The sequence below is a fragment of the Osmia lignaria genome, chromosome 8 (genome assembly GCF_051020975.1).
Source record: "Osmia lignaria lignaria isolate PbOS001 chromosome 8, iyOsmLign1, whole genome shotgun sequence".
NCBI lineage: Eukaryota > Metazoa > Arthropoda > Insecta > Hymenoptera > Megachilidae > Osmia > Osmia lignaria.
The window spans coordinates 12,698,505-12,724,050 of record NC_135039.1 but is presented as its reverse complement, the minus strand read 5'-3'; the positions used below and the strand labels follow the sequence as shown (position 1 = coordinate 12,724,050).

General features: G+C 40.0%; 2 protein-coding genes, 1 long non-coding RNA gene and 1 other non-coding gene across 11 annotated transcripts; 1 reads left to right on the top strand and 3 right to left on the bottom strand.

Annotated features, from left to right (window-relative positions):
• Positions 1 to 1,169: 1,169 nt before the first annotated feature.
• LOC117606832 (U2 spliceosomal RNA) lies at positions 1,170 to 1,360 on the bottom strand. The gene has a single exon (XR_004582073.1). It is a non-coding gene; the product is annotated as a U2 spliceosomal RNA (small nuclear RNA).
• Positions 1,361 to 2,759: 1,399 nt separating this feature from the next.
• On the top strand, positions 2,760 to 8,262 carry LOC117606475 (sorting nexin-13). Of its 3 annotated transcripts, none has more exons than XM_034328936.2 (10): positions 2,762 to 2,940; positions 3,541 to 3,653; positions 3,732 to 3,831; positions 3,891 to 3,977; positions 4,076 to 4,200; positions 4,269 to 4,830; positions 4,902 to 6,470; positions 6,536 to 6,724; positions 6,796 to 7,010; positions 7,338 to 8,262. In XM_034328936.2, the coding sequence occupies exons 1-10, from the start codon at positions 2,911 to 2,913 to the stop codon at positions 7,666 to 7,668; spliced, it is 3,321 nt and encodes a 1,106-aa protein (XP_034184827.1). In that variant the 5' UTR covers positions 2,762 to 2,910; the 3' UTR covers positions 7,669 to 8,262. The 3 variants fall into 3 exon arrangements, with proteins under 3 accessions (XP_034184829.1, XP_034184827.1, XP_034184828.1); XM_034328937.2 differs by lacking the exon at positions 2,762 to 2,940 and adding an exon at positions 2,997 to 3,415; XM_034328938.2 differs by lacking the exon at positions 7,338 to 8,262 and having other exon boundaries at positions 2,760 to 2,940; positions 6,536 to 6,728; positions 6,796 to 6,932.
• Positions 8,263 to 9,114: 852 nt separating this feature from the next.
• LOC117606687 (uncharacterized) lies at positions 9,115 to 12,576 on the bottom strand. 5 transcript variants are annotated; one of them, XR_013062504.1, is made up of 5 exons: positions 11,852 to 12,576; positions 11,533 to 11,758; positions 10,493 to 11,451; positions 10,294 to 10,385; positions 9,115 to 9,915 (listed from the first exon to the last, which is right to left on the bottom strand). It is a non-coding gene; the product is annotated as an uncharacterized LOC117606687 (long non-coding RNA). The 5 variants fall into 5 exon arrangements; XR_013062502.1 differs by having other exon boundaries at positions 10,294 to 11,451; positions 11,852 to 12,575; XR_013062503.1 differs by having other exon boundaries at positions 9,115 to 10,385; positions 11,852 to 12,575.
• A 3,235-nt stretch (positions 12,577 to 15,811) lies between these two features.
• Positions 15,812 to 24,985, bottom strand: LOC117606686 (uncharacterized). 2 transcript variants are annotated; one of them, XM_034329468.2, is made up of 5 exons: positions 24,783 to 24,985; positions 22,803 to 23,042; positions 17,945 to 18,112; positions 17,281 to 17,487; positions 15,812 to 17,049 (listed from the first exon to the last, which is right to left on the bottom strand). In XM_034329468.2, exons 2-5 carry the CDS (start codon positions 22,858 to 22,860, stop codon positions 16,970 to 16,972), a joined length of 513 nt encoding a protein of 170 aa, XP_034185359.1. In that variant the 5' UTR covers positions 22,861 to 23,042; positions 24,783 to 24,985; the 3' UTR covers positions 15,812 to 16,969. The 2 variants fall into 2 exon arrangements, with proteins under 2 accessions (XP_034185359.1, XP_034185358.1); XM_034329467.2 differs by lacking the exons at positions 22,803 to 23,042; positions 24,783 to 24,985 and adding an exon at positions 19,020 to 22,094.
• Between the last annotated feature and the right edge of the window lie 561 nt (positions 24,986 to 25,546).

Sequence of the window (25,546 nt, the reverse complement as noted above, 5' to 3'; positions counted from 1 at the left end):
CAGAAGGGGCACGGGAAGGTTTCGGGAGGGGGGAAGGTGATAATAACTTCGTTACCCCTGGCGGTGCAACTCGGCTGGGGGTTCGTCGTCGAAGTCATTTTAAAATATATAGTAAAATAAATAAATAAATAAATTGGTAAAATAAATAAAATAAAATAGTCAGTATAATAGAGAGCGTAGAATGTAGGGACTCCCCAGTCAATATTTAAGCCTAGCACTAAGATAAATAAATAAAATATGCAAAATAAAGAAAATAATGTCAAGAATAAAATAGAATAGAGTAAAGCGGGGATATATACCTAAATAATAGGTATATACGTCGCGAGAATAAAAAATGACCAAAAGAAAATAAATAAAATAAAAGTAAAATCAAAATAGATAAACTAAAATAAAAATAAAAAATAAAAACCTTAATCTAGTGACTAGATTAGAGAGATCAGAAAGTAAAAAAACAAAACGAACGAAACGAGAAGACGACCGTGCGAGTCGCTCTCCGCGATAATTTGCAAATTAAATCTGCAAATTACCGCACACAGGGGACTAAACTGTGGATATCGAGTTACACAAGTTGTAAAGGGACCCGTGTACCTCGATAATTGATCGGAGAAAAGCTAATTACTCTACTGCAAATAGAAAAATTTCTAGCTAAATAGCTAGAATAATGGAATAAAGTCTACCCGTAACGGTCTAAATGTCTATATTTAGCCTATACGGGAGCACAAAAACTACAACAAAAAGTGGATTTCGGCAAGTCGGTTAGTGGGACAAACAGCTGTTATCGGTTTAAACGACCAGCGTTCTCACGGATAACAGCTAAACATAGAATCAAAACAGAGCAAACGCGAGCAAAGCCGCACCGGAATCGGATACGGCGCGAAAGGGTTTCGATATATCGAAACAGTCCGCCTGGAGTCGACAGCGCTTTGCCTGCTCCAGGTGGCACCACTCTACAGTACCGCTACACTACGAAAAACCACCACCAGACTCCCAAGCTCCACTTACCGCGCAGTCAGTCGCCGCTGTGCTGAGCGAGTCGCACCGCCGTTGGAAGAGCCAGACGCGAGCGCGATCGCGGATAAAAGAAAATAAAAAAAAGCACTAGACTAGAATAGAAAAGAGGAGTCAGAATATTTTTAGAAAGAAAGAAGAATACAATGTGTTTAGAGTAGTATATGTGGGCCGCGTCCTGCGGCACTGCAAGGCAGGTACGACCCGTGTCGGAGTCGGAGCAAGCCCCGGAGTCCGACCAATTCCAAAAATAAGGTTAATATTCTGACTCCCCGATGGGGAGTGTATCAGATATTAAGCTGATAAGAACAGATACTACACTTTGATCTTAGCCATCAGGCCGAGAAGCGATGCTGTACGTTGCTTTACATTGCCTTTTATGTGCTGTAGCAACCCCTTTTAGTTGCGAGAAAGTTTTCGGTCGAAACATCCCCTAGCGGTGAAAATTTGACTCACCAGCGGGTCGGCGCGCGGCGAGCGAGGACTGGTGGGGGTCCGATAGATTAGTACCTTTGAAATAGGCAACACATTTATTTGTTGTAACATAACGTTGCTTTTAAGGCAACAAAAAAATGTTTAAAATTCAGTAACTTCGTTTCGTTTTGACCATACCTCTAATATACAGTTTTGTAAAACGTATTATTATGATTATACATACAAACATTATCATAAGTTCTTTAATGCTTCTTTAGGTAATATCCAATGGATTAGTGCCTCTGAAATAGGCAACCTTTATGTATTATAACACACATTGTTCTTAAGGCAACAAGTTGCCTCAAGAACAACATATGTTATAATACATAAAGGTTGCCTATTTCAGAGGCACTAATCCATTGGATATTACCTAAAGAAGCATTAAAGAACTTATGATAATGTTTGTATGTATAATCATAATAATACGTTTTACAAAACTGTATATTAGAGGTATGGTCAAAACGAAACGAAGTTACTGAATTTTAAACATTTTTTTGTTGCCTTAAAAGCAACGTTATGTTACAACAAATAAATGTGTTGCCTATTTTTAAGGCAACCAACTTGCAACAATACATAAAGGTTGCCTATTTGATAGGCAACCAAGTTGCTATAATACATAAAGGTTGCCTATTTGAGAGGCACTAATTCATTGGATATTATTATTATATTAAAGGACTTAGTTTAATGTTTGAATTAAGAAATTTATTAAATATAAATGATTAAGTTGTTTTTAGATGTCCAATTTGTTAATTCTGAAAAAAATTTGCATAAACTCCCCCTTTTGTACGATGCACTCTGCGCTGCTGCGCAGGAACGACTGACTATTTGGAGTACGCGCTTTCATATATAGATGACGTTAGTTACCAGTTGCGCGCGCAACAGAGGTTGCTTCGATATATCGTTTACCGCGACCGATCGTTTCGATGCGATTACAACCTTTTTGTTACGCGGTACTTTGCTTTCCCTATTAAAATAACCGTTATCAGTTAAAATCCTGATAATTAAACCTGATAACGATTATTAATTATTAATAGATACTTCCTCCAATGAATATACCGTTTCCCCAACGAAATATGATAATTTTATACAAAAAACAACTTGATCTTTGAACATTAACATAAAAAATTTTAAATCCTCATGAATAAATCATGTTTAAAGATACTTATAAGAGTAATTGAAACGTATGTGACTGGTAATTACACGCAATTTAGTTGCATACGGTGAGAATCGAACAGTACGCCTCTAGCATATAAAATTTGCGATAACCGCGTAAAAGCGCCTCTATCATCCGCACGCGGAATTAAATAGACATGTCGTTCGACGTATTTGCTGGATTAATGTTCTCTTGCAAAGATGTAAATAAATTGTTAGTTAGGTGACCAGTTCGTGCGATGAATCGTACGAGATCCGCAATATGTGTGTAACTACATGTCCGGCTGTTTATCCAAGAATCCAAAGGTGGGTGCGTGTACATATTTGTGTGCATTTCTATGTGTCTGTGCAATGTCAAACGATTTCCACCACAGTAGACGGGAACATATTGTTAACATTCACTTATTTTTGTTGCAACGTGCGCAAATTTTTTCACAGAGCACGCACTGGCCGATCGAACGATCCCCCATAAACATTCCCCCTGATTTTTCATCATTAAATGAATGAAATTTTTCATTTCCAACCCCGGGTCAATTCCTACATACATTCCTTTTGTACATTTACGTGGGTTTAGACCTTTCATTACTGTATAAATAAAAATATATAAACAGAGAGGTCGTCGGTTCACATTTATGAAACGTTCAACGAAGTTACGTTTTTCGTATGCTGTAAAAATAATAAATGTTGCATTTAAAGAGCTGGACAGTTCTCGCGATAATGCAGAGCACTGTATATACATCATTCTGTGCAATGATAAGGACCATTGCATAGGAAAATTCCAGTAAAGTATTTTTCTTTGATTATCTGAACAGGGGACAATATATTATATTTTCTTACACACTATACTTTGTTCTAGTACGTTATTGGTCATTGATTACAATTCCAAGGATTGCAATTGTTTTACAGATGAACGTTCCACTGTATGGGTTTCTTGGAGTTGCAGCGACTCTACTCGTGTATCTTGTTGGATTTGGAACGATTGTGAAGCTATTTATTTGTCTGCTCGCTTTAATTTTAGGGTATTATATATATAACCTAACAAAATTAGAATCATACATTGTTAAGAATTACATCTATACGCATATATTTTGTTACAGAACAATCACGTGTGTATATAGAACGTACAGTGCAAATCTTGATGACGTTATTAAGTCAGAAAGGGAAGACTTGAATAAGAAGACTGAAAAGTTTCGCCAGGTAAATAATTCTTCACATCATTGACGTTCTTTTTAATCGAATCTTCATTGCTGTTCCAGTATATTCTAGATGTGTCCAAGCAGAAGATGACCTTCACTTTAGATAAAAGGATCACTGGTAGTCGTATTATCGACGAGTCCCTGCAAGTACATAGTCAATTTTCAAAATTTCTCTAATTATATATAAAGTTCTATGTATTTATGGTAAAGGTATCATAGCAATTTGCAATTTTCTTTGCGTACAGGAAATATTGGATTTCGTTATCAGAGATTACGTGGAACCATGGTACAACGTTATCACAGACGACGAAGAATTCATCTACTCTGTTCGAGATACCGCCCAAAAGATAGCTATCAATATCGCAAATCGGTAGGTAACGATGAAACGAATAAAGGCCGAAGGTTTCCTCTGTCTAAAGAGAAATTTTTCTGAAACAGAGTGAAAGGTGTAGATTGGATACCGTATTTAACAACCCGTCTCGTGGACGATGTAGCCTCCCACGTGAGGCTTTATCGTCAAGCGAGAGCCAGGATAAAGCAGGTCCGTTCGAAAAAATTGCAAAAAGGTAGCGCGAGCTCGAGCACGTCCAGTGGAACTCCTAAGAGAACGCCCACTCACAGACGGAACAAAAGCGAGACAGATGTGTCGTGGTATTCTCAGACAAAGTTTTACATTCCTAATTTATCCTCGCTCACCGAGCCGATCGAGGCGAGCGAGGAGAAGGAAGATGAATCGTTAGAGAAGATATTTTTCGACCTCGAGGTTCAGATGGAGAACAATCTGATCAGCAGAGATACGGTATGCACCAACAGCACACAGGAACTTGAATTCCTCGGTGAGATATCAGAGATATTATTGTATCTGGTATTACCAAAGGGAGATTTCGATTGTCTGACTGTGAGATTTATATTAAGAGAATTGTTAGTGAACGTGATAATTAGACCATTGCTGGATTTATTCTCTGACCCTGATTATATTAATCAGGCGTGTATATGGCTGGTAAGATGTTTCATCGTTCACCAGTATCTTCGTTAAGAAGAGAAACCTGATGATATGATTATTCATTTCAGTGCGCCAAGGAAGGCGGTTTACCAAGCGACGTGTTTTTAACGGTGATCAGAGTCACGGATAGCTTAGACGAATTAACAGCGACGAAAAGCATAGTTTGTAAGGAAATAGCTCACCTACGTTCTAAGGACTCGGGGGGAGACGATGATTTATCCGTAAAGCAACAATTGAACAGTTTACTGTACGTGAAGAAGATATTGGAGACCAGAATCATTGGTATGCAAGAGGGATTGGACTCGGAGACAGATGGGATAGGTGCTCAGCCCGATTGGAACAGATTATTGATACCAGGGCAAAAATTAGTGAATTTACCGTTGGACGAATTGCTGAAGAATAATATAGCGTTAAGTTACTTCATCGATTATATGACCTCGATAAACGCAGAATCTTACTTGTATTTCTATTTGAACGTATACGGATGGAGGGTGTCGGCTGAACAACAGATATCCGACATAGAGTTACAAAAATTACACATGTCCCAGGCAGCTACCAGTATAATGGGCACCAGGCGTAAGAACAACGACTTGGAGAATTTAAAGGAGGCAGCTACGAAGATCTATCAGCAGTACCTTAGCGAGAAAGCGTCGCCAAAGTTGCAGTTGGACGACGCTTTAGTAAAGACACTATTAAACAGAATAAGAATCGAACCAGTGAAGGAAACCTGGTTCGATGATCTTCGTACCTGTTGTTACGAGAAGCTGCAAAATGAAGACAGATTTCTGCCAGGATTCAAGAGATCCATGGCGTACGTGAAGCTGCTCGCTGAACTGGATCTGTTGAAAGATCCCACTTCAGAAGACGACAGTAAATCTTTAGACAGCATCAGTATATCAAGTACGAACAATGAACTGGAAACCCTGGACGAGATATCAGAGATGTGCAAGCCGGATGAAACTAGGGGAACTGAATTGAAGGACAGTAGGTTCAGATCAAATTCGTCGACCAGTTTAGCGAGCATCGTGGAGCCTAACGAGGGCAGAGGAACCGACGAAACGGACTCGGAGATGAATATCAGAGCTATAAAAAGTATGAGGAAAGCTTCTAGCATCGATGTAGATCAAATTAACGAGGGGAAGGATGTGTCGTTTTATTTAGAGTCGAATGCTGAACAGTTTGTTAAGTTAGATGAGAATACCTACGATCGGAACGCGATTAAAAAGTTACAGCAGGGTAGATTCGTGATCACTGCCAAGATCATTGAGACTGGAATTGTAAACGACCGTGGTAAAACCTACGGTATTTATGCGGTGGCTGTGACCAAGAGCTACGATTCAGGGTACCAAGAGAAGTGGCACATTTACAGGAGGTACTCTGACTTCTATGATTTGCATCAGAAAATTAAAGAGAAGTATTATGATCTGGCGAAAATACCATTCCCAGCTAAGAAAGCTTTTCATAATATGGAAAGAACTGTTTTGGAGAGAAGAATGTTGATGCTAAACTCTTGGATGTATCAATTAACTAAACCAGCAGTGGTGGATGGTCACATGGGTCTGCAAAATTTATTGCTCAGTTTTCTGGAGCAAGGGGATTATGACAAGGGTGTCACTGGGGGACAGATATCAAAAACTGTAAGTAATGAATATGAAATTGGGAGAAGGTTCTATATAAAATATCAATTTTCTGTTTAATACAGATAGACACTTTGATGCATCCTCTGAAGACATCCATGAAAACTGTAACCCAAGCTGTGAAAACTATGCCTGATAACATGCTGAATACAGTGGACGGTGTTATGGATAATATAAGCAAATTTTTTGGAAATCCAAAGAAGCCCAATTCCTTTTACGAGAACACTAAAGTTGGCGCTGGTCTGGATGTAGAGGTAGGTGTGTTTCTTTTTCTTTAAAATGGTACAGAATAAAAATTATATTTTACAAAAATTTCATATTTTAGACTGATGATAATATTCCTCTCCGTATAATGTTACTGCTGATGGATGAAATATTCGACTTGAAAGTTCGAAATCAATGGCTTAGACGACGAATTGTCACTTTGCTAAGGCAAATTATTCGTACGATGTTTGGGGACATAGTTAACAGACGAATAGTCGAGTACGTGTCGTTGTTAACTAGCCCAGCAAGAGTGGCGGGCTATTTGAAATTGTTCAAGTGAGTAAAACTACAGTGAGTAGACACTGTTCAAAATAGAATACCTCGATTAAAATTGAATTAAATAACTTCAAGTTTTTTGAGAAACTATAAAAATTAATTCATTAAAATATATATTTTCATCGTTTTAAAAAATTACTAGTAACTTCTCTAGTAACTTCTAAGAGCATTGACCGATCTCGATGAAATTTTCAGCATACACATAATTTATTTGAATCCACGAAAGACATATTTTAAATTTTTATTATAGGCTTACATAAAAAAGTTGAAAAATTACCCTTCACTATTTTTTTCACGATTTTAACAAATTATTATTTCATACTTTAGAAATAGCTTTTGGCCAAATGGTGTTAAGGCTGAGAAGAAACCAGCTAGGGACGCAGAGATGAAAAACAGAACAAGAGTGGCAGCTAAAGTCGCTCTGTTATCTTGCTTGTCCGACGAATTAAAACATATCATAGGTAGCGAAACGACCAGAAGAGGTCTTTTGAGAGTGTTCGAATTGTTCCAACGACCTGTACTGAACAGAAGACTGTTGTACGTCCTCTTAGAAGGAATAATAGAAACCCTGTTCCCTCAGAACAATCTTGTAGAGATATTCCGGAAACTCTACTCTGTTTCGCCGAGGGTGCAACACAGAAACATGCAAAAGTGTTAATGATAACACGTCAACAAATATTGGCTACTCAAGATCATCATTTTAAACACTGCAACAATTTTTATTTCATACCCATCAGTTATAGTTTCATTCATTTTTTCTACTTTACTCGCACATGTAATTTTATATTTGGGATTCTTGAAATAGGGTTAAATATTTGTGTTCTTTGTCCCGAAAGAGTTGAAATATAACAGAATGGCAGAATGATTGAGGATGACTTGAGTGGCCATTTGATTTTGTACAAATAATAGCAATGAAGTGCAAGAATCACTATTGAGCTGAAGAAACTTGTGATTCGTGGACGTAATGCAACCAGGAGCAATGTATAAATTATTTCCAATAACCAATCTCACACTGCAATAATGGAGCAAAAAAAAAATGAAATGAAAGAATCGTTTCTCTCAACTGGGAACAAAGTGAAAGTTATACAAAAGGCTTTCAATTTATAATAAGCATATTCGTTAAAGTAAGCGCAGTAATCAAGTGGCCAAATAATAAACAGTTATACGAGTAATTTGAAATAAATATTATAATCAAGTTCGAGTCGTAGGGGACGCGATTCATGTCGGTATTACGTAGAGAATAATGTAAAAGTTTTACAATCTTCTGCGCGATTAGCCGTTAGGGACACGTATTTAAGAACATTATGCATTCCAATTTGCATTTCACGATATGTACTTCACACTAATGTTAAACAATTTTTACACGTACTAGAAGACCAAGTTTCCGCGGCAACTTAACCTAGGGAATCGTCACGATTGTTCTTATACTTAATTCGTCTTCAAAGAAAATGAAAGAAATGGTTATCAATTGTATCGTGCCATTCGCATAGCGAGAAATTGTATGTAATATTTATTTCGAGCCTCTGAAATCACTCGAATTAGCCGTAATGTTTGTAAAATTTTATTTTATTTCTTTGTCGATGATAATACTCGGCACGATTGTGTAAAAAATTGTTGTAAATGTCGTACAATTGTATATATATATAAATATAATGTTATTTCTATCGTGTTGAAACGCCATATCTGTCACGTTTACTTATTATTAAAGGAATTGTTTATAAATTGATACTCTTCATTCTATTCACCCTCCTCCCCTGTCTTCCATCCCTGGCCGTCGAATTAGGATCACCAGCTAACGTAAACGGTAATTTGATTATTATCATGATAGTAACAAATCAATCACTACGTATACATCGTTATCAATAATTTGAATGATCTAACAAGGAGAACTACCCAAGTGTTACACCCACTTATTAATGAAACTTTGCCAGCTCGGCTAATTGTTTAAAAGATATTAACAATTACAGTTAGTTACCCATTACATTCTGAAGTATGACAAACTTACACATATAATCCCCAATGCAGAGTTCAAATCCTTGGTTCCCAACATTTTCTTTTTTTTAATCATAATTTGTTTCTTTTTGAATAATTCTCGCCTAAAAAAAAAAAAAAAAAAAAACAGTTACCCGGGATTTGAACCGAGGACCTTTGCATTACGAGTCCATGCGCTTAACCACGGAGCAGATCCGCGACTTGCAAGTTCAAGGTTCTCGGTTCAAATCCTTGGTTCCCAAAAAATTTTTTTTTCTTTTATGATAATTTTTATGTAATAGTTATTCAAAAAGAGACAAATTATCATTAAAAAAAAAAAAAATGTCGGGAATCAAGGATTTGAACCGTGGATCTCTAGATTGCGAGTTGTATGTGTGAGTCTGTCATACTTCTCAATGTAAGTAATAACTAACTTTAATTATTAATATCTTTTAAACAATTAGTCGTCCGCCCACAAAACGGGGTATAGGCGTGTTCAGCTCGACGAGCTCTACAAGCTGGCAAAGTTTCATTAATAAGTGAGTGTAACACTTGGGTAGTTCCCCTTGTAAGATAATTTTCCCTATATTGGAAATTTTTCAATTTTCCCTAGTCCTAATTCAATAGCCAGGGATTGAATACTTTCTTGCTAATTTTTACTACCCACTTTTCAACATTCAGATCAACTGTAATAAAATAAAAATACTTTCCTTATTCATTTTCATTGAAACAATAAAACTACCCTTAAACTCAATAAAAATTCCTTGCCCAGAGAAGCTGAAGAAAATGTAAAATATTCCTTTGAAGGGAACAAGAAGAAATAATACTTCCTTGATACAGCCGGAAGTCGGTGGAATTTCAAAGCCAGAGATTAAATAGATCAAATGAAGAAATTCCTCGAATGCTAATCCTTACCGCGTTCGCGTTTCAAAAGCTGCAACAAACAGAGAAGTTAATTACCTCGAATCGGGTTAACAATGAACGGGGTACGCGACAGATTGAAAGGAGCGAGCAAAAACAAAGAAAGTTTATTGCCAAGCTTAGTATTGAAGCGGGGTGCTGGTGAGATTCAGGGGGAGTAAGAACATTAGGCGAAAAAGAGGGGGGGGGGAGAACCGGGTACAAGAGCATCGTCTCATCGTTGTTCCCCGTCATACGGGAACATTTTGCTCGAACCAAAAGAACGTGAAGAGGGAGGGGGTTCTTTGAACGTCCCGAGGAAGGGGACGGGAACAGATCCGGGTATTTCAGACACTATTCAATCGAAATCACTTGGTAAAATTGCTTGCAGTTTCTTTGATACGCAACTTACTAAACTGACGCTTGATACACGCAGGTTCCCTCTTCAGATTCCAGCAAAAGTAAAACAAGAAAATTCTTCTTCATAATTGAGCCATTGTATTCCTGTAAAATAAATATGATTATAACTAATTTAATTGCAATAGACCCACTGATATAGTTCCTTAAATGTAATTAGGTAATTTTGAGGGTGCAAAAGAAATATTTGTTACCTTTGGAGACCTTATATCAATAGAAGCATTTAGGCCAAAACTTGCTAAATCTACAATAATTATTATACTACCTATAAATATGAATAAAAGCTATGTTTACATGAAAGAACATTTTTATAGTAAAGTTAAACTGGTCCATGCCAGACGAGTCTCCTAGTTACGCCACTGAGTGTAACCAAAACTACCCCCTCCTTTCTATCCCAGTTCAATTCAATTACCCCTGATGATTATTTAAAAACCTTCCAACAGAGGTCTATCAGCGAGAAAACAGTGGCTCGTTTCTTCGCCAAGAGATTTCCAGCTAGATCCTCTATTGTGGAAAAAAAAGAAAAGGAATAAGGCACACCGGTGGTGGCGTCGCGCTCGGATTTTCAGAAGGGGTTCTGTCGACCGCTCGGCCCCCGGCCTTTCAGCGCAAGAAGAGGGGGATCGCCACGGGCGTACTACGCGGGGCCGACACAACGTACCTCGCGGAACGGAACGGCGTACTAACGTAAGAAAATCGATATGCATGATTCACGCACCCGAGAGAGACGCGTGTCACAGGGAACCGGCCGATCGGTCGGGACAAGGACAGAATTAGATAGGGGGGGGGGGGGGGGTTTAGGTGTGGATAGACGTCGACAGAGAGTAGAGACGCGAAGGGGGAGCAATGAGAAGAGGGGAAGAGAGAACGGAGAGCCACTCTTCTCCCTTCGTTCTCCCTTTGGCTGGAACCAAGGGGACGGACGAGCTGTATGCGCGATGAGCGGGCACACACGTAATTCTATACAAGCGCACGAGGAGGGGTATTCTTACAATGCTACCCCCTCGGACACTCGATCAGTCGTGGCCGAAGTCCCATGCCGTTGGAAACCTTCTGTGCTACTCGTTCGTCTTTTCTTCCCTTCCATTTCCATACGTCTTTCACCATTCCGCGCGTAGTTTACGTCGTCCTGGTAGATCCATCAGGGTGAGACCTAAATATTCATGGTCCAAGGTCAGTGATAGGAGTCGTGAACCGTGTACAAGGGAAGCTACTGAACATTTTTAAAAATTACCCGCCGCGACCCTCGGCGTCGACTCGTCGCGGTCCTAGTGCGCGATCGCCGTTGATTATTCCTCCGCTTCCGGGATCCATCGACGATCCCCCGTGTGCGTGTGTGCCTGGTGACCGGAATACGATTCCTACGGGCTTCCTTAAGGAGATTCTTTTTTTTTAACTGGAAAGGACATGTTTGTCGCGCCATATCCTTGGTATTGGGTCACCGAGATGGATCTGGAATTCTTTGAACGATTGTAAGTTTTACCTTAATTTTCAATTGTAAATTAACATAAAAGATATCAGAGGTAATTTGCAAAAAAAAAAGAAGAATTTACATAGAATTTGCAGCAGCATCGTTTGTCGAGGGTGGCTTGGGGATTTCGATGCGAGGCTAGCGGCACGAGGCGTCCTGACGCGCTTCAAATGAAACCATTCCACCGTTGAATCAACCTGAAATTATTTATTTTATAAATAATATTTACGCCAAGCCTGATGGTTCAATTAATTTATAAAATGATGAAACGTAAATATAGATTTCATTTAGCACCTGATAATTAGCGGTCAACGGAGGTGTTTGCGTGAATTAAAAAGAAACATATCAGAACGACTGGTTAGTTTGATTTTTCACGATTAATTCGCACCAACGAGACGCAAGCGTAACGCAAGAGAATAAAACGAGAAAACGATGCCGGGTTGCGGTCAGCTGGGTCTGGTTCCGAAACAAGATACGCCTGGGACTTAAAATAAACAAACAGTAATGCCGTGAACCGATAGAAAAGCTAGAACACGATCTCCTAGCGAGTCTGCAAAGAATAGTCGGAATCGATCTCGAGATCCTCAAGGAGATCCTTGCAGTTATTGCTTCGGTTAAGAATCACATGAAAAGCCTCGCTTCAGATCTTCATGGAAACGTTCTTCATATAGAAAAATAATAATTGTACATGTTACTTGCATTTCAACAATTTTTATATATATATTATAAATTACAAACCTTGGAAAGAATGCTTTTTCCAAAATAATATTTTCAATAAACCAAGAACAATTCTTCAGTATTAATTTTGAAAGTACAAGTGAAATCTTCTATATTAGATAAATAATATATATATTTAAAGAATGCTTTTTCTAAAATAATATTTTCAATAAACCAAGAACAATTCTTTAGTATTAATTTTGAAAATACAAGTGAAATCTTCTGTATTAGATAAATAATATACATATTTAAAGAATGCTTTTTCTAAAATAATATTTTCAATAAATCAAGAACAATTCTTCAGTATTAATTTTGAAAGTACAAGTGAAATCTTCTATATTAGATAAATAATATATATATTTAAAGAATGCTTTTTCTAAAATAATATTTTCAATAAACCAAGAACAATTCTTTAGTATTAATTTTGAAAGTACAAGTGAAATCTTCTGTATTAGATAAACAATATACATATTTAAAGAATGCTTTTTCTAAAATAATATTTTCAATAAGCCAAGAATAATTCTTCAGTATTAATCTTGAAAATACAAGTGAAATCTTCTGTATTAGATAAACAATATACATATTTAAAGAATGCTTTTTCTAAAATAATATTTTCAATAAGCCAAGAATAATTCTTCAGTATTAATTTTGAAAATACAAGTGAAATCTTCTGTATTAGATAAACAATATACATATTTAAAGAATGCTTTTTCTAAAATAATATTTTCAATAAACCAAGAACAATTCTTCAGTATTAATCTTGAAAGTCCAAGTGAAATCTTCTGTGGAAAATAATATACTTTCTAAACGACCCTTAGTCTTTCTAGAGTTAAAGGATGTGTCCAATTATAGAGACACCTGTGTAGCCAAGGAAATAACTTGAACGTGCATCTGTCCGTGGTCTAGTGGCCTATTTACAGCTGCGTTTCACTCCCCAGGGGCTGATTAATTTGAAATTACTCGAAAATCAGTCGGCCAGGCACCCTCAGCTCAAGTCCTGGAAAAAGAAAGCTTTAAATTATCATGGAATTACTTTGAACATCTGTGAATTCATTTCACTTTTTACATTATTAGAAAAGGTGTTTTCATTATTACCAGATAGAGTAAAAAATATTCCACTAAAAAATTGATATTGCAATTGCAAAAATCTTGATGAACCTTACCAATGACTGGTAGATTGATAAATTAATTAAAACACTTTGTAGAACGTGTTAGTTGGAAAATTGAAGGATTAAGCGTGTCGACGAAGGAAATTCAACGAAACGTCGTGTATTTCAGTGGACTAAGGCGTATCAGTATCGTTTAAAGGGGCTGGAAAACATGATACGCGGTCGGATTAGCTTACTTCGCCTCTAAAGAGACACGCAGACCACTGGTTTATCCTAGTTCTACGTGTCGCGAAGGTCGTCGCACTTCGAAGAGTGCTCGCACTCTTGTTTCCCTGCAAAAAAAAAAAAAAAAAAGGAAATATGTTGAAAAAATGGATCGAGTTTCTACGATTTCGCACCGCGAAAAGTCTACTTGAGTTCCAGGTACACGTTTCCTCTAATTGCAAGCGAATTCTACACCTTTTCATTATGACTCTATGAAAAGAGCCTGCTGTGTTCTCTTGAAGGGTGCAGAAAATTTTCTTGGATAGATTACTTCCTCTGGTATCCTGTGTCTTTCTTAACAATTTCATAATAGAAAATTGAATAAAGAAATGAAATGGTGTCACCTTCTTGATTAATCAACAATAGATGTTTCCTTGCAATGAAACCGTAGGAGATCCTGAAAGGAAATTTAAGAAAAATAAACACTGAATTTTATAAGAAATAAAATTCTATGAAAACAGAATGATCGTTGCCGGCTTACTTTTGTTTATTGAGCTTAGGGAGAGTCAGCTGAGAAGCAAAGAACACCCCGTGACTCAGCTAGAGGAACGAGGGTGGTCAGTACACGGTGTTCATCCACCGGTGAAAGTGACGAGGAGGGAGTGCTTCAATGGCAACGTCACTATTTCAAGACTACTGTACAATACTTACGCCCCTGACGATATAGAACATTCTTACATGGTTTAATGCTTCAGAAATGATGCTATAAATATTAAATGTTACAACCATGCGACAGAAATAGCTGTAATTAATGCAATATCAAGGCTTATATATTTATTGTGCTTCCTCCTTAAAAAAAAAAAAAGAATCAATTTCATTGAAAATATCCTATAAACAGAATTCTGAGCTTTCCCTTTAAGAACCATCAGGAGATAATTAATAATCATGACATAACACTGATGAATTAAGATACATATCCCATGCCATTCATCAGGACCACCCAATTCCTACAATCATACAAATCATATAAATACCTTAAAAAAATAACATAATAAGAAACACAGATAAACAATAGGTACCATTGTATCCATCTACATTAAGCAGAAACGATTTGGCAGTAGGTTGATACAAAACTTTTCTTTACAGTCCATTTGCTTCTCCATCGAGGATACCCATAACAGAGTTGTCTCTCCTTGTAACAAGAAGAGGAGTGTTGCAGACAGGAAGAGGGACGAGCAGCTGAGCGAAGACGCGCTAGAAACAGATAAAAGAGGAGAGAGAGAGAGAGAGAGAGCGGAGGCATAGGTGGTCGCAATTTGCACCTAGAGCACAGAGAGCACCGATATCTAGTATCCCATCGTATTATTATGCTCGAGGGCGTTCGCAAGGGGGAACGGAGGTCCAGGGATGGCTGCCGGACGGGGCGGCGGGTAGGTGTAGGCTTACTTTGGACTCTGGTGTGGGATTACCGTACTTATATTCAAGTCTAATATTAAGTTACCATTTTGCTTTACGGCAAGTGAACAGGCTGCCTGCATATAGGAAGCCATCCGAGCGCTCCTGGGACAGTCTGGCTCGCCCGTCTGGGCCCACCTACGATACACAAAGCCTCTTGGCCACCGTCCTTGTTACCCGTGTGTCGTACCTTCCAAATAAGTGTCGCTAACACCGAGGAAAGTTAAAATATCATCGGTGTTCATTTGTATTCGCATAAGTGAAGTATCTGCTTAAAAATTCCTATCAGTGAAGAAGTTTCACAAAGTGCTGTGGTATCCCCCGAAATTCATCTCATCATACGAACATTGGAAATGGAAAGAAACTGTGAGAACAGTAAGAAGGCAGAGGTACTGACTTCTGTGCGTGCTGGGGTTTGCGATGGACTTCCTAGCACCATTTGAAATCAGTACTACTCTTCTTAGCAATCCACAGTATCCGGGAATCCGTAAGGTGAAGGCTCGAGTTGGAATTCGCGGAACGAAATACGTACGGTATTTAAAATTGTTATCAGTCGCTTTATGTATCCTCTTTTTTTTTTTTTTTCATTCTCTTCGATACAGTGTGATTTCCAACGCGAACGCGCGTCTCCACGTTCCTTATTCTCTACGGTCATTTATAAAGTCTCTCGGCTTTCTATAATTACAAGATAATCGTTACATACATGTATAGAAACGTAAACGGTTAGCTGAATAATTAATTACGTGTACACGTTGATCCGTTCGCGATCTCGGTTAGCGAGAGAGCGAACGGATTTGTATGAACTATTTAGCGAGGCAGTATGGAACTTCGTAATAAATAACTTTATCTAGCCCCTAGGGCTGTGATAATGGCGTACAGTAGGTATGTGCGGGTACCCGATATTAGGGGCTCGGGTAGGGGTCCGATACATACGTTAGTCGGGTGGCCCGACCGTTTCGGGTCAGGTCGGGTAAAGTCGGGCAGATTCGCGACCCGACTCTCGTGTACTTGTTAGCGCTTGAAAATCTATTTTGTATAAAATGGAAATAAATTCGTTGCATTATTTTTCCAAATAAAAATTATTCTAAAATTCTATATGAAACAGATTTTGAACATGATTATTCCAAGTATTAACAAGTAAATAAGAATTAGGCCGCGGCCCGCGGGAGCTCGTCCGAGTCTGCCCGACTTTATCCGACCTGACCCGAAACAGTCGGGCCGCCCGACTGCGCGTACGCGTCGGACGCCCGTCCGAGCCCGGCCGATGTTTTCCGAAGCGATCCGAATACTCGGGAACCCGACGTATCAGTCGGGCCGCACATCACTAGCGTACAATAAAAGAATACTATCCGTCTATGTACAATATTCGATTCACAAGGTCAGAGATAAGCACGTTGCTCTCCTATTCTGAATTCTTCCCTCTTCCCGTACCGAGCTCGTCCCTCGCTATCCACGAATGTGATCCTGCGCACTCAAGGACACTTAGGTACTCTATCATTACGTGGACCGTCGATTCCCGACTCGGATTGTCAAATATAAAAAAAAAAAAAAAGCAAAAAAACAAAATAGAAAACGTTTGTTGTTCGTGACGATCACTATTGATCGACGAGTAACTGGAACACGACACTGGACTTGAAGATCCACGCGCAGACGAAACGGGGACAGCAACGTATTTAACGGCGACATCCTTGGAACTCTTGTTAACTGTCCGGCAGTTAGGTGGAGTCCTTGCTTCGACTGGTCGCCTGCAGCCTCGTCCATGTTTCACCCAATGCTTTTGCAAAATGATCGTCCACTGTAAGTATAATTTTAAAGATAGAAATTTACACTTTCCAAAGTGAAATTAAATATATATATATATATAAAAAAAAAAAAAAGAAAAATAAATACCAGGAACAGGGATACTGAATATCAAACGCATTGTATAATCTTTGCTTTTAATGCATGCAAATAATTTATACATTTATGTATATCAAAATAAGCAGATATCTCTTCTAAAGAAAATAAGTTTCTCGCTATGCCGTACCACTGAGACCTGCCTCCTTGTCGGTAGTAGTAGCATTGAATACGGCTGCGTACTCTTCCAGGCCCAATGATCTCTTAAAGTGCTCGTCTATCGCAGGATCACTTACACCACCCACAGTTCTAATACCGGTTCTTTGCCCACCCGCTGTTGCTGCGGAGGGTGTCAACGATGGAGTAGGTGTCACCGCGGTGTCCTCGATCGTTGTACCTGGTAAATAATAATTAATACATTAATACCCCAATACAAATAAACGAATTCCTAATAAATCACTCGAGATGAAAATTATATAAAATCTAAGAAATGAATTTTCTATCATTCTCAATAATTCCTACCAACTTCTATCCCCTATAGTATGCCCATCTTTCGCACGTTTAAACGTCGTTAATTAAGCCTAACAAGGGAGACGCGACAATTTTCCGTTCAAGCCCGCAAGGAATCCTAGGAGAGGCCGCAGATTAACCGTATTCCTCTATTGAAACACGGCTCGAATGCACGCATCTGCGCCCCGTGCATCACGCCGCATTGTCACGGCGCGTAGTCACCCCAGTCTCGGACAATAGGCACCCTTCCAACCCCCGGCGAGAGGGCAAGAATAACGCGACAACGCTTTAACGAATTCGCGACGAGTCCTGGTCGAAGTACGGCCTCCGCCTGGCTCGCTTACCAGGCTGTGGCGTGGTTGGAACGATCACGCTGGGCCTGCTGTGATGATGGTGATGCACCCTGGCCGCAGACATGTCGAGTGCCTCGCTCTGAATCGGATCCCTCCTACGCTCCTTGCGCCACGCGCTGCTAGGCTTCCGGTGTAGATTCGTCGCTTTTGGTCGCTCCTCTGTGGAAATACAAGGTGCATGAGTTTCTTTGCGCTTTCATATGTGTCATATGCAATAGATTTACATGTATGTTTATTGAAAATAAATGAATCTTGAATGATTGCTGCTGCATGTGTTGCATCCTTCTGAAAAGCTGGAGAAAGAAACAAGGTCCAGCTTTCTGTACTGTACTTTGAATTTTTCATTTCATCAAAGAAATGATAAATTGAAAGAAAGGAAATTTGCATGAAATAAAAAGTCTGCGTTTCAGAGCTATATTCCTTTTTCATAAAATTGTGTTTTTACTTCATCTATGTTTTTAGCAATGTTTGAAATAAATAAAAGTCAGATGGTGCCAAGTCCCTTATACATAATCCCACCAAACCAAGAGCAAATGGACTGTTTACTGAACCTAATAATAACGAATGTGAGAAGAGAATATGCCTGTCCTTGAGCCTCCAGCATCGTCGATATTATTTATAAAATACTCGGGGGTTAGTGTATCTAAAATCGGAAATCGATCCCGACAACCCTTGGAACAATCGAGAACTAGCGTAGGACCGAAAGAGAAAGAAAGACGGTGTATAGGGTGGTGGAACGAGTCCGGTTCCCAGGACGAGGCAGGAAGTGCCTAATAGCCGTGAGAGGATCGTCAGGAAGACTGCGAAACTGGTTTAAAGATGAAGAATGAAAGGATGAATGGACGAAACATGTGGATCGAAGGTGAGCCAAATCGTTTCGTTCAATTCACTTTCTCGTTTCTCTTACTCCTTGTTTTACAGAAATTCGTCGCTCGACGTCCTTCCACATCCTTCTGATTCCATATATTAAATTCCACAGAAATAATACCTCTGCAACAGGTAAGTACATCAATGGCTCAACAAGTTGAAACGAAAGAAGAGGTCAGTAACGAAGAACCTCACGTACCTCCTGGCTTGTCCGTGTTCAGCCACGGTTGCCAGAGGCATCTCCTTTTCGACGGGACCTCCATTCCCTCCGATCTCCACTCATCAGACACGATTAACAAATTCTTCGTCTCCATGGGTCGTACACGAAACAAGTCCGGCACACCGATTGAACATTGAAAAAGATGAACCGACGAAGAGCACTATTTGGCACACGGATCGTCCAAGGACTCGATTCGAGCCAGGATCTTCCTCTCGCCGAAGAAAGTGGCTTCCATGATGTCCTGGCCTCGGGTACGTCTTAGGAAAGCTGCCAGGTGGTCGGGAAATTCAACCGGTGATCGGCGCACGGGGTAGACGTGAATTTGCGAGGTCAAAGGTCATAATCGTGGAAACGTTGGCCGAGAATGAAACAACGAAAGGCAGGGTCTTTTCGACCGAGAGAAACGTCGCTGAAAAGACCCGGTGGATTCGTGAATGCCCCTCTTACACGACTGTCTTAAGATTCATTCATTCATCCGCCTCGTCCCGTCCTCTGCCCCCACCCTCCACCTCACGTTGGAGAAGCTTGCCTTTTACACATGCAGGAGCTGCATACATGCCTGTAGCGATGGCTCCCTGTCGAGCTCGATACGAACAAATTTCTACCTACGGATAAATGATTTTTAGTGTTTGGAGTAACTGATATAAATTACTGATGTGAACGCTGTAAGAATATTTGAAGCATTAGAGTGAAATTCGATTTCAATTTGAAATTATAATGTATCACCAGAGTCCATAACTGCGACGCGCAGGTTGGAAGATGGTGGGGGAACGCGGCGAGCTCTCCGCCAATCGCTTTCCACTTCGTTTGGGAGCATCGCCAATCAGGGCGAAGATGCGTACTGGAGATGCGCAAAGAACGAAAACTGGTCTTTTCGCAGTTATAGACTCTGGTGAACTGCGGTATACATACTTTGGGTTCCTAGAATTTTTTAATGGATTGAAGATTTGATATCTGAATTAAGACCAAATCTTCGATCAATCTATTCGAAAGTCCAACTTGAAGAAATGATGCACAGCTCAAAGCCGTCGCTAAGTAGTTACAGGAATGCATGTGTGCGTGGAGATACTAACTCGCCTCTTTCCTCTTCCTCTTTTCCCCCTTTTTTCTTTCCTCAGGTAGGCAGAATACGTCGAGCAAAGCTGATCGATACACGCTCACCTATGCACATGTGCATCGAGTGCACGTGTACGCGATCCACGCCGTCACGTTTACAAAAAAAAAAAAAAAAAAAAAAAATTCATCCGATAAGAGATCCAACCGAGAATTCTCGAATTCCATCGTCGTTCCTTTCTCGCTTCATCCTAGCATGGACGCGAAGAAATTTGCCACGAGATTCTTTCATAATTTATATAAATTATCAGAAGAAATTTTTTAATAATTATTAAATTTAATTTAATTTAAATTCTAGAGAACACCTTGAATTTAATAAACTTTCTTTTTACCCATTTTACCCTTTTCATGGAAAGTGATAATTAAATATTGGAGGGGGGGGGGATTGTGACCTTGAACAGTCCATTGATTTTCGTCAGGCTCGCTGTCAGCGCCATAATTCCCAAGCAAGATCAAGGTGCCACGTTATCCTCGAGGAATCGTGAGGCATCGGGCAGGAATGTCGAGTATTTTAATAGCAAAGAGACCAGGTAATCGCACGCGGTTATCGGACGTTCCTTTAACAGCGAATCCCATCGCTCGTGGGCGTGAATTTGCACAACGCGATGTGACCATCTACGTCGCCCCATCTCTTCCTCATTCTTCTAAACCGAAACTCGTAGATTCTACACCGGTCGAGAACAATGTCATTTCTACCCCGAGGAATGTGCTGAATTAGAAAAAGAAAAAAAAAAAAGATTGCTGGGAACAAAACACCAGTGAAAATAAATATCCTTCCTCGGATGCTAAAATAATTCTCGATGATTTTGAAAACGATGAAGAATCTGTTGTTGCTATAAATCCTATCCGCGAGCTTAAAATAGATCCATCAACAGCGATGGATCACCCGCTGATCGATCCACGAAAATTAATTGGCAAGATTCCTATGAGGATTGAAGATTCCTAAAAATATCCGGCTACTGGACCAGTTCCCCTCGAACATGGTTATTAATAATTCGTAAATTTATGGTAAACATATTTTTGGCCCGAGAAAGTCACCGAAAGCGCCATCGTTCGTCGAGGAGCGGAACTACGATTGGTATTCGGAACAGGTTCGGGTGCCTCGGGATTCCATCACAACAAACCGCACGAGAAAACCAGTAACACTCTCGCCACACAAGCGAGCTTACAGGCCTCTCGTTACGGTCCGCCATTCGATCCGATAGTAGCTCGATTGATTTATGAAAATTATTTCCAAAGCTACTATGATGACACGTTGTTCATTTGCTCTTGATCGCTTTCGAAAATCGAACCTTTTCCCTCCGACTGTTGCGCAACATGTGTACCGATAAAACGGCGTCCTTTATTCGGCTATAATTGAAATTCAATTACTTTAATAAGTAAATATCGTTAGTTTCGATATAAAATATTTGCAAGATATCCTAGCTAATTCTGAATAATTAAATCCATTGAAAAGAAGAACCTTGACGCGTAGATTGGTAAACAATATGCAGGGCCGGCCCTAGGGCCCCAAGGTCCAGGGCCCCCATAAGACGATTTTGCATATAAGAATGCAAGAAGATTTTACTTGAATATTAATCGATGTAAATGCAAATCTAAATTAGTGATGCAAGCTTTAATGTTAATTTTATAAATTTTATTTGAGCTACTTTTTATATTATATATGTGAAGGGGCCCCCCTCGGACCTCCGAAATCTCAGGGTCGGCCCTGAATTAAATGAAAAGAACCTTGACGCGCAGATTTGTAAACAATTCAATGTGAAATATGCAGGGCCCCCCTCCAGGGTCCAGCAAATTTTATAAATTTTATTTAAGCTACTTTTTTTTTATGTCATATATGTGGAGTTCCCCTTGGACCCCCAAAATCTCAAGGCCGGCCCTGTCAATATGCAATTGTAACGAGGTTGGAATTCGAATGAAAAAAATTCGACCGTTTAACAGAAAACTACTTTCCATTCTTACGTTTCGAAAGCAGAACGAAAGCAAAGAGTAGTTAGACAGGGGAGGTGTGCTCGTCGAAGAAAGCGATACCCAAACGACAATCACGTGCGTTCCGCTATGGCGAAGCGTAAACGCGTCAGAAGAAGAAGCATCGAGTGTCTCTTGCCAACGGCCGCGTTGGAGAACCGGCAAGGGATCTAAAATAAACACTGCACAATGTTATCTAATTCGACGCGAAATTGGCATTTCGTAGGAATGCGAGGCTTGAACTGGGCCGAAATATCGCGTTCTCCTTGCTACTCTCTAACTAGAATCCATCGTCGTACGGATCAACCAATGACAAACGGATTCATGGAAATGCCATTTAACGAGCGCGCCGTACGTCTACTGGTGGTACATTGAAAAATACCATATAGCTTATTGTTCAGAACAGCTGACAACGTACACACATACACGCGCATGGTCGATTGAGGAGATCGTATCAAGTAGTTTCGCTAATTCATAGCTCAATTTTCCAATCAAACGTATAACATTTCCTCCAAAGAATTTCATTGGCTCACCCCTCTTCCATCTCCATGAAAATATATCGCATTCATTTCCATGATCTTGTCTGGTGAGCTGGCTAAAATAAAAACTTAAAGCCAATTTAATTTCCGAAGGGAATTGAACAGCGGGCAGAGAAAGGAAGGCTCCTTCGAGCAAACTGACCTTGCACCATCGTCGCCGCCCTGGAGAGGACGTCCAAGGCGCTCTCGACAGCGGACATCTCCCTCTTCCAAGGAACCACCGCTGAACCGTCGCTGATGTACGCCTCTCGAGTGGAAAACGGCTTCACCCTTGATACGCGATCGACGGGGATTCTTAATCGATGGACGGCACCCGGTGTAGGCGCTCGTCCGCGTGATAATCGCTCCAAGCCCCGGCACACGGTCCGCAGGAATCCGCTCTCTAGGGACAGAAGTCGAAGTTAACTGTTTGGGGGCCTTCCTCGCGGCCGGAGCCAGCACAAATAAAGTAAAACGGGGATTAAAAAACGTGACATTGTCTGTGGAATGCGGACCCCTCACCAGAGGCCCGCCTCTCGCTTCTTTCCTCGCCTCATCCCGCCCGCCCCTTAGCTGCTTCGCGAGTCTCCGCATACCCCGCCGTGCACTCGATCCCACTCCACCCACCGTTACCGCGATGGCTAGCGACGGGCTCGACGCGTCGCGCGAATCGGATTTTGAACATCTTGGAATGTTAGATGAGGAAAGGGTTGCTTTTTTTTAACATTGTTTATTAACAATCTTTCTTCTGTTACAAATACACATATGAGTCAGTATATAATGGCAAGTGAGCCTCTAGGACACACTTATTACTGCATAAAGCTTTTGGCTATTTTCTTTGGTTTGTAATTGTTTCTTAGCACTAAGTTAGTAATAAAAATATTTAGGAAAGGAAATTTTGTGGACTAAATAAAAACTGCATTTGGCGCGGTATGCCAGCCTCTTAGCCTGTGACACTTGAAATGCTTCTCTTTATATTGATACTGGATTCGTTCAATGGATGTTTTGGATAATTGGACTCGTGATTGGGAGATGCGTTGGAACCATGCAAGGGCTGGGATTTTCTACCTGATAAAATAGCAGATTAGTATATAGAATTATATATGTAGTTGAGAGCTTTTTAATAGAAGAAGAAAATTAAGGATTCCAAGAGTTAAGATCAAAATGTAATGAATGTAATTATTGTAAATTACTGTTGGAATAAAGAAATGATATTTGTACACCGATTCAGCAACAACTCCAATCCATCACTAGCCACTGTTCCTCTTCTCACTCCCGTATCGCGCCCCCTGCTCTCTTTCCAAACCTCCACGCAACCGGCATCATACGGCATCGCAATTTCATTCGAACGATATAAACAATGGCCTCACGAAATTGACATTCTTTCCAGGAATTCTCCTATTTTTCATTACCCTAATATTCCTCTTTGAAAAATCCAAACTCCGTCAATGCAATCCCTCCACATAATTCTCTAATAAAATACAAATGTGCAAGCGTAAGAAAATTGAACGAAAGAAAAATGTCCCTAACGATCTCATAATCTGAATCGAATACCTTTAACCCCACCCCGTCGACGACTCTCGCAATTTACTGATTCTCAATGAAATATTAATTAACTACCACATTAATTATTATTAATAATTTTTTCGTCGTTGATACCTCCTGCAAAGTGTCAACGGATACGGATTATCGATGAATCTCAGACACCACTGAAGTCTGACGATAGAACGTATCGATAGGGATTATAAATTATCGATAAATGGAATTTGTCGAAAGCGATGAATCAACGAAACGTTGAGCGCAGTTCGGTATCGCGTAACAACACGCAGGCATACGTACACACATGTACAGCCATGACCAATCAGAAAATTCCGAAACGAATGAAAAATAACGTTTTCTTATTATGGCGGGTAAAATAGGAAAGAATTTTAAAAGGCAAAATCGATTAACTACGTAATTTGAAAATGTACATTTTTACCGACCAAGCGACAGAAACAGAAGCATTCGCCGGGTTAACGTGTCCGTCAGTCAAAGGAATCGATAGAGGAATGCGGCGTAGCGTGAAAAAAAAAAGTCAGCGAGCCACGCATTCCTTAAGGTAAATCGAATGGTGGTTCTCTCGTTCGCGTATCTCTTTACTTACCTGAACGTTACGCGATGACACCTTCGCGAAACTGCGATCAAACATTCGGTACGACGTACGATGGCATGTCGGATCAACACAGAGCACGTATTTTCATTGAAAATGATGAAAATCTAATGGTATGCGGGCGGACACACGGAACACAGGCTGCTTGACATACGAGAGACAGCCTCGGTTCCCCACTACTTCAACGTTACACTGGAATGTATGGCATTCGCCTCTTGCAGCGCGATCTGCAGACAAAACTGTCAACTATAGACGCGTTATACTTCGTATAAATATGGTCTAAAGTCCCTCTTGTCCTTCCACTATGTATTATGATTTTTATCATTCGGATGCTCACTCCTGTAGAAAATGTTTTGTACGATTAATTTTATAGAACAAAATGTATCTGATTATGAATAATACAGGGTGTCCCAGAAACAGTGTTAGTCCTTTAAGGGGGCGGTAGCTGGGGTAATTCTGAACAAAATTTTCCATTGCGAAAATTTTATTTAAAGCTTCGTTTTTGAATTATTAAGGAAAAACACTGGCCAATCAGAGCGCGCGTAGTGCGCGGGCTCAGGGGCGGCAGCCTCGACTCCTGCTATACTAGCATGCTGCCGAAATTGTTCGTTCGGGACCCATTTTTCGTAGCCGACGCTGCCGTCCCTGAGCCTGCGCGCTCTGATTGGTCAGCGTTTTTCCTTAATAATTCGGAAACGAAGCATCAAATAAAATTTTCGCAATGGTAGATGATGGGATAGATGGGACTTTGAAGGATA

Bases quoted from the DNA above. Each gene is read 5' to 3' on its own strand.
- LOC117606686 (XM_034329467.2), bottom strand. From the start codon at position 19,134: ATGGAGACGAAGAATTTGTTAATCGTGTCTGATGAGTGGAGATCGGAG. The intron at 18,113-19,019 runs GTACGTGAGGTT...GTATTTCCACAG, and splicing joins GAACACGGACAAGCCAGGAG to AGGAGCGACCAAAAGCGACG. The intron at 17,488-17,944 runs GTAAGCGAGCCA...ATTATTTACCAG, and splicing joins TCCAACCACGCCACAGCCTG to GTACAACGATCGAGGACACC.
- LOC117606475 (XM_034328936.2), top strand. From the start codon at position 2,911: ATGTCCGGCTGTTTATCCAAGAATCCAAAG. The intron at 4,201-4,268 runs GTAGGTAACGAT...TTTCTGAAACAG, and splicing joins GCTATCAATATCGCAAATCG to AGTGAAAGGTGTAGATTGGA. The intron at 6,725-6,795 runs GTAGGTGTGTTT...TTCATATTTTAG, and splicing joins GCGCTGGTCTGGATGTAGAG to ACTGATGATAATATTCCTCT.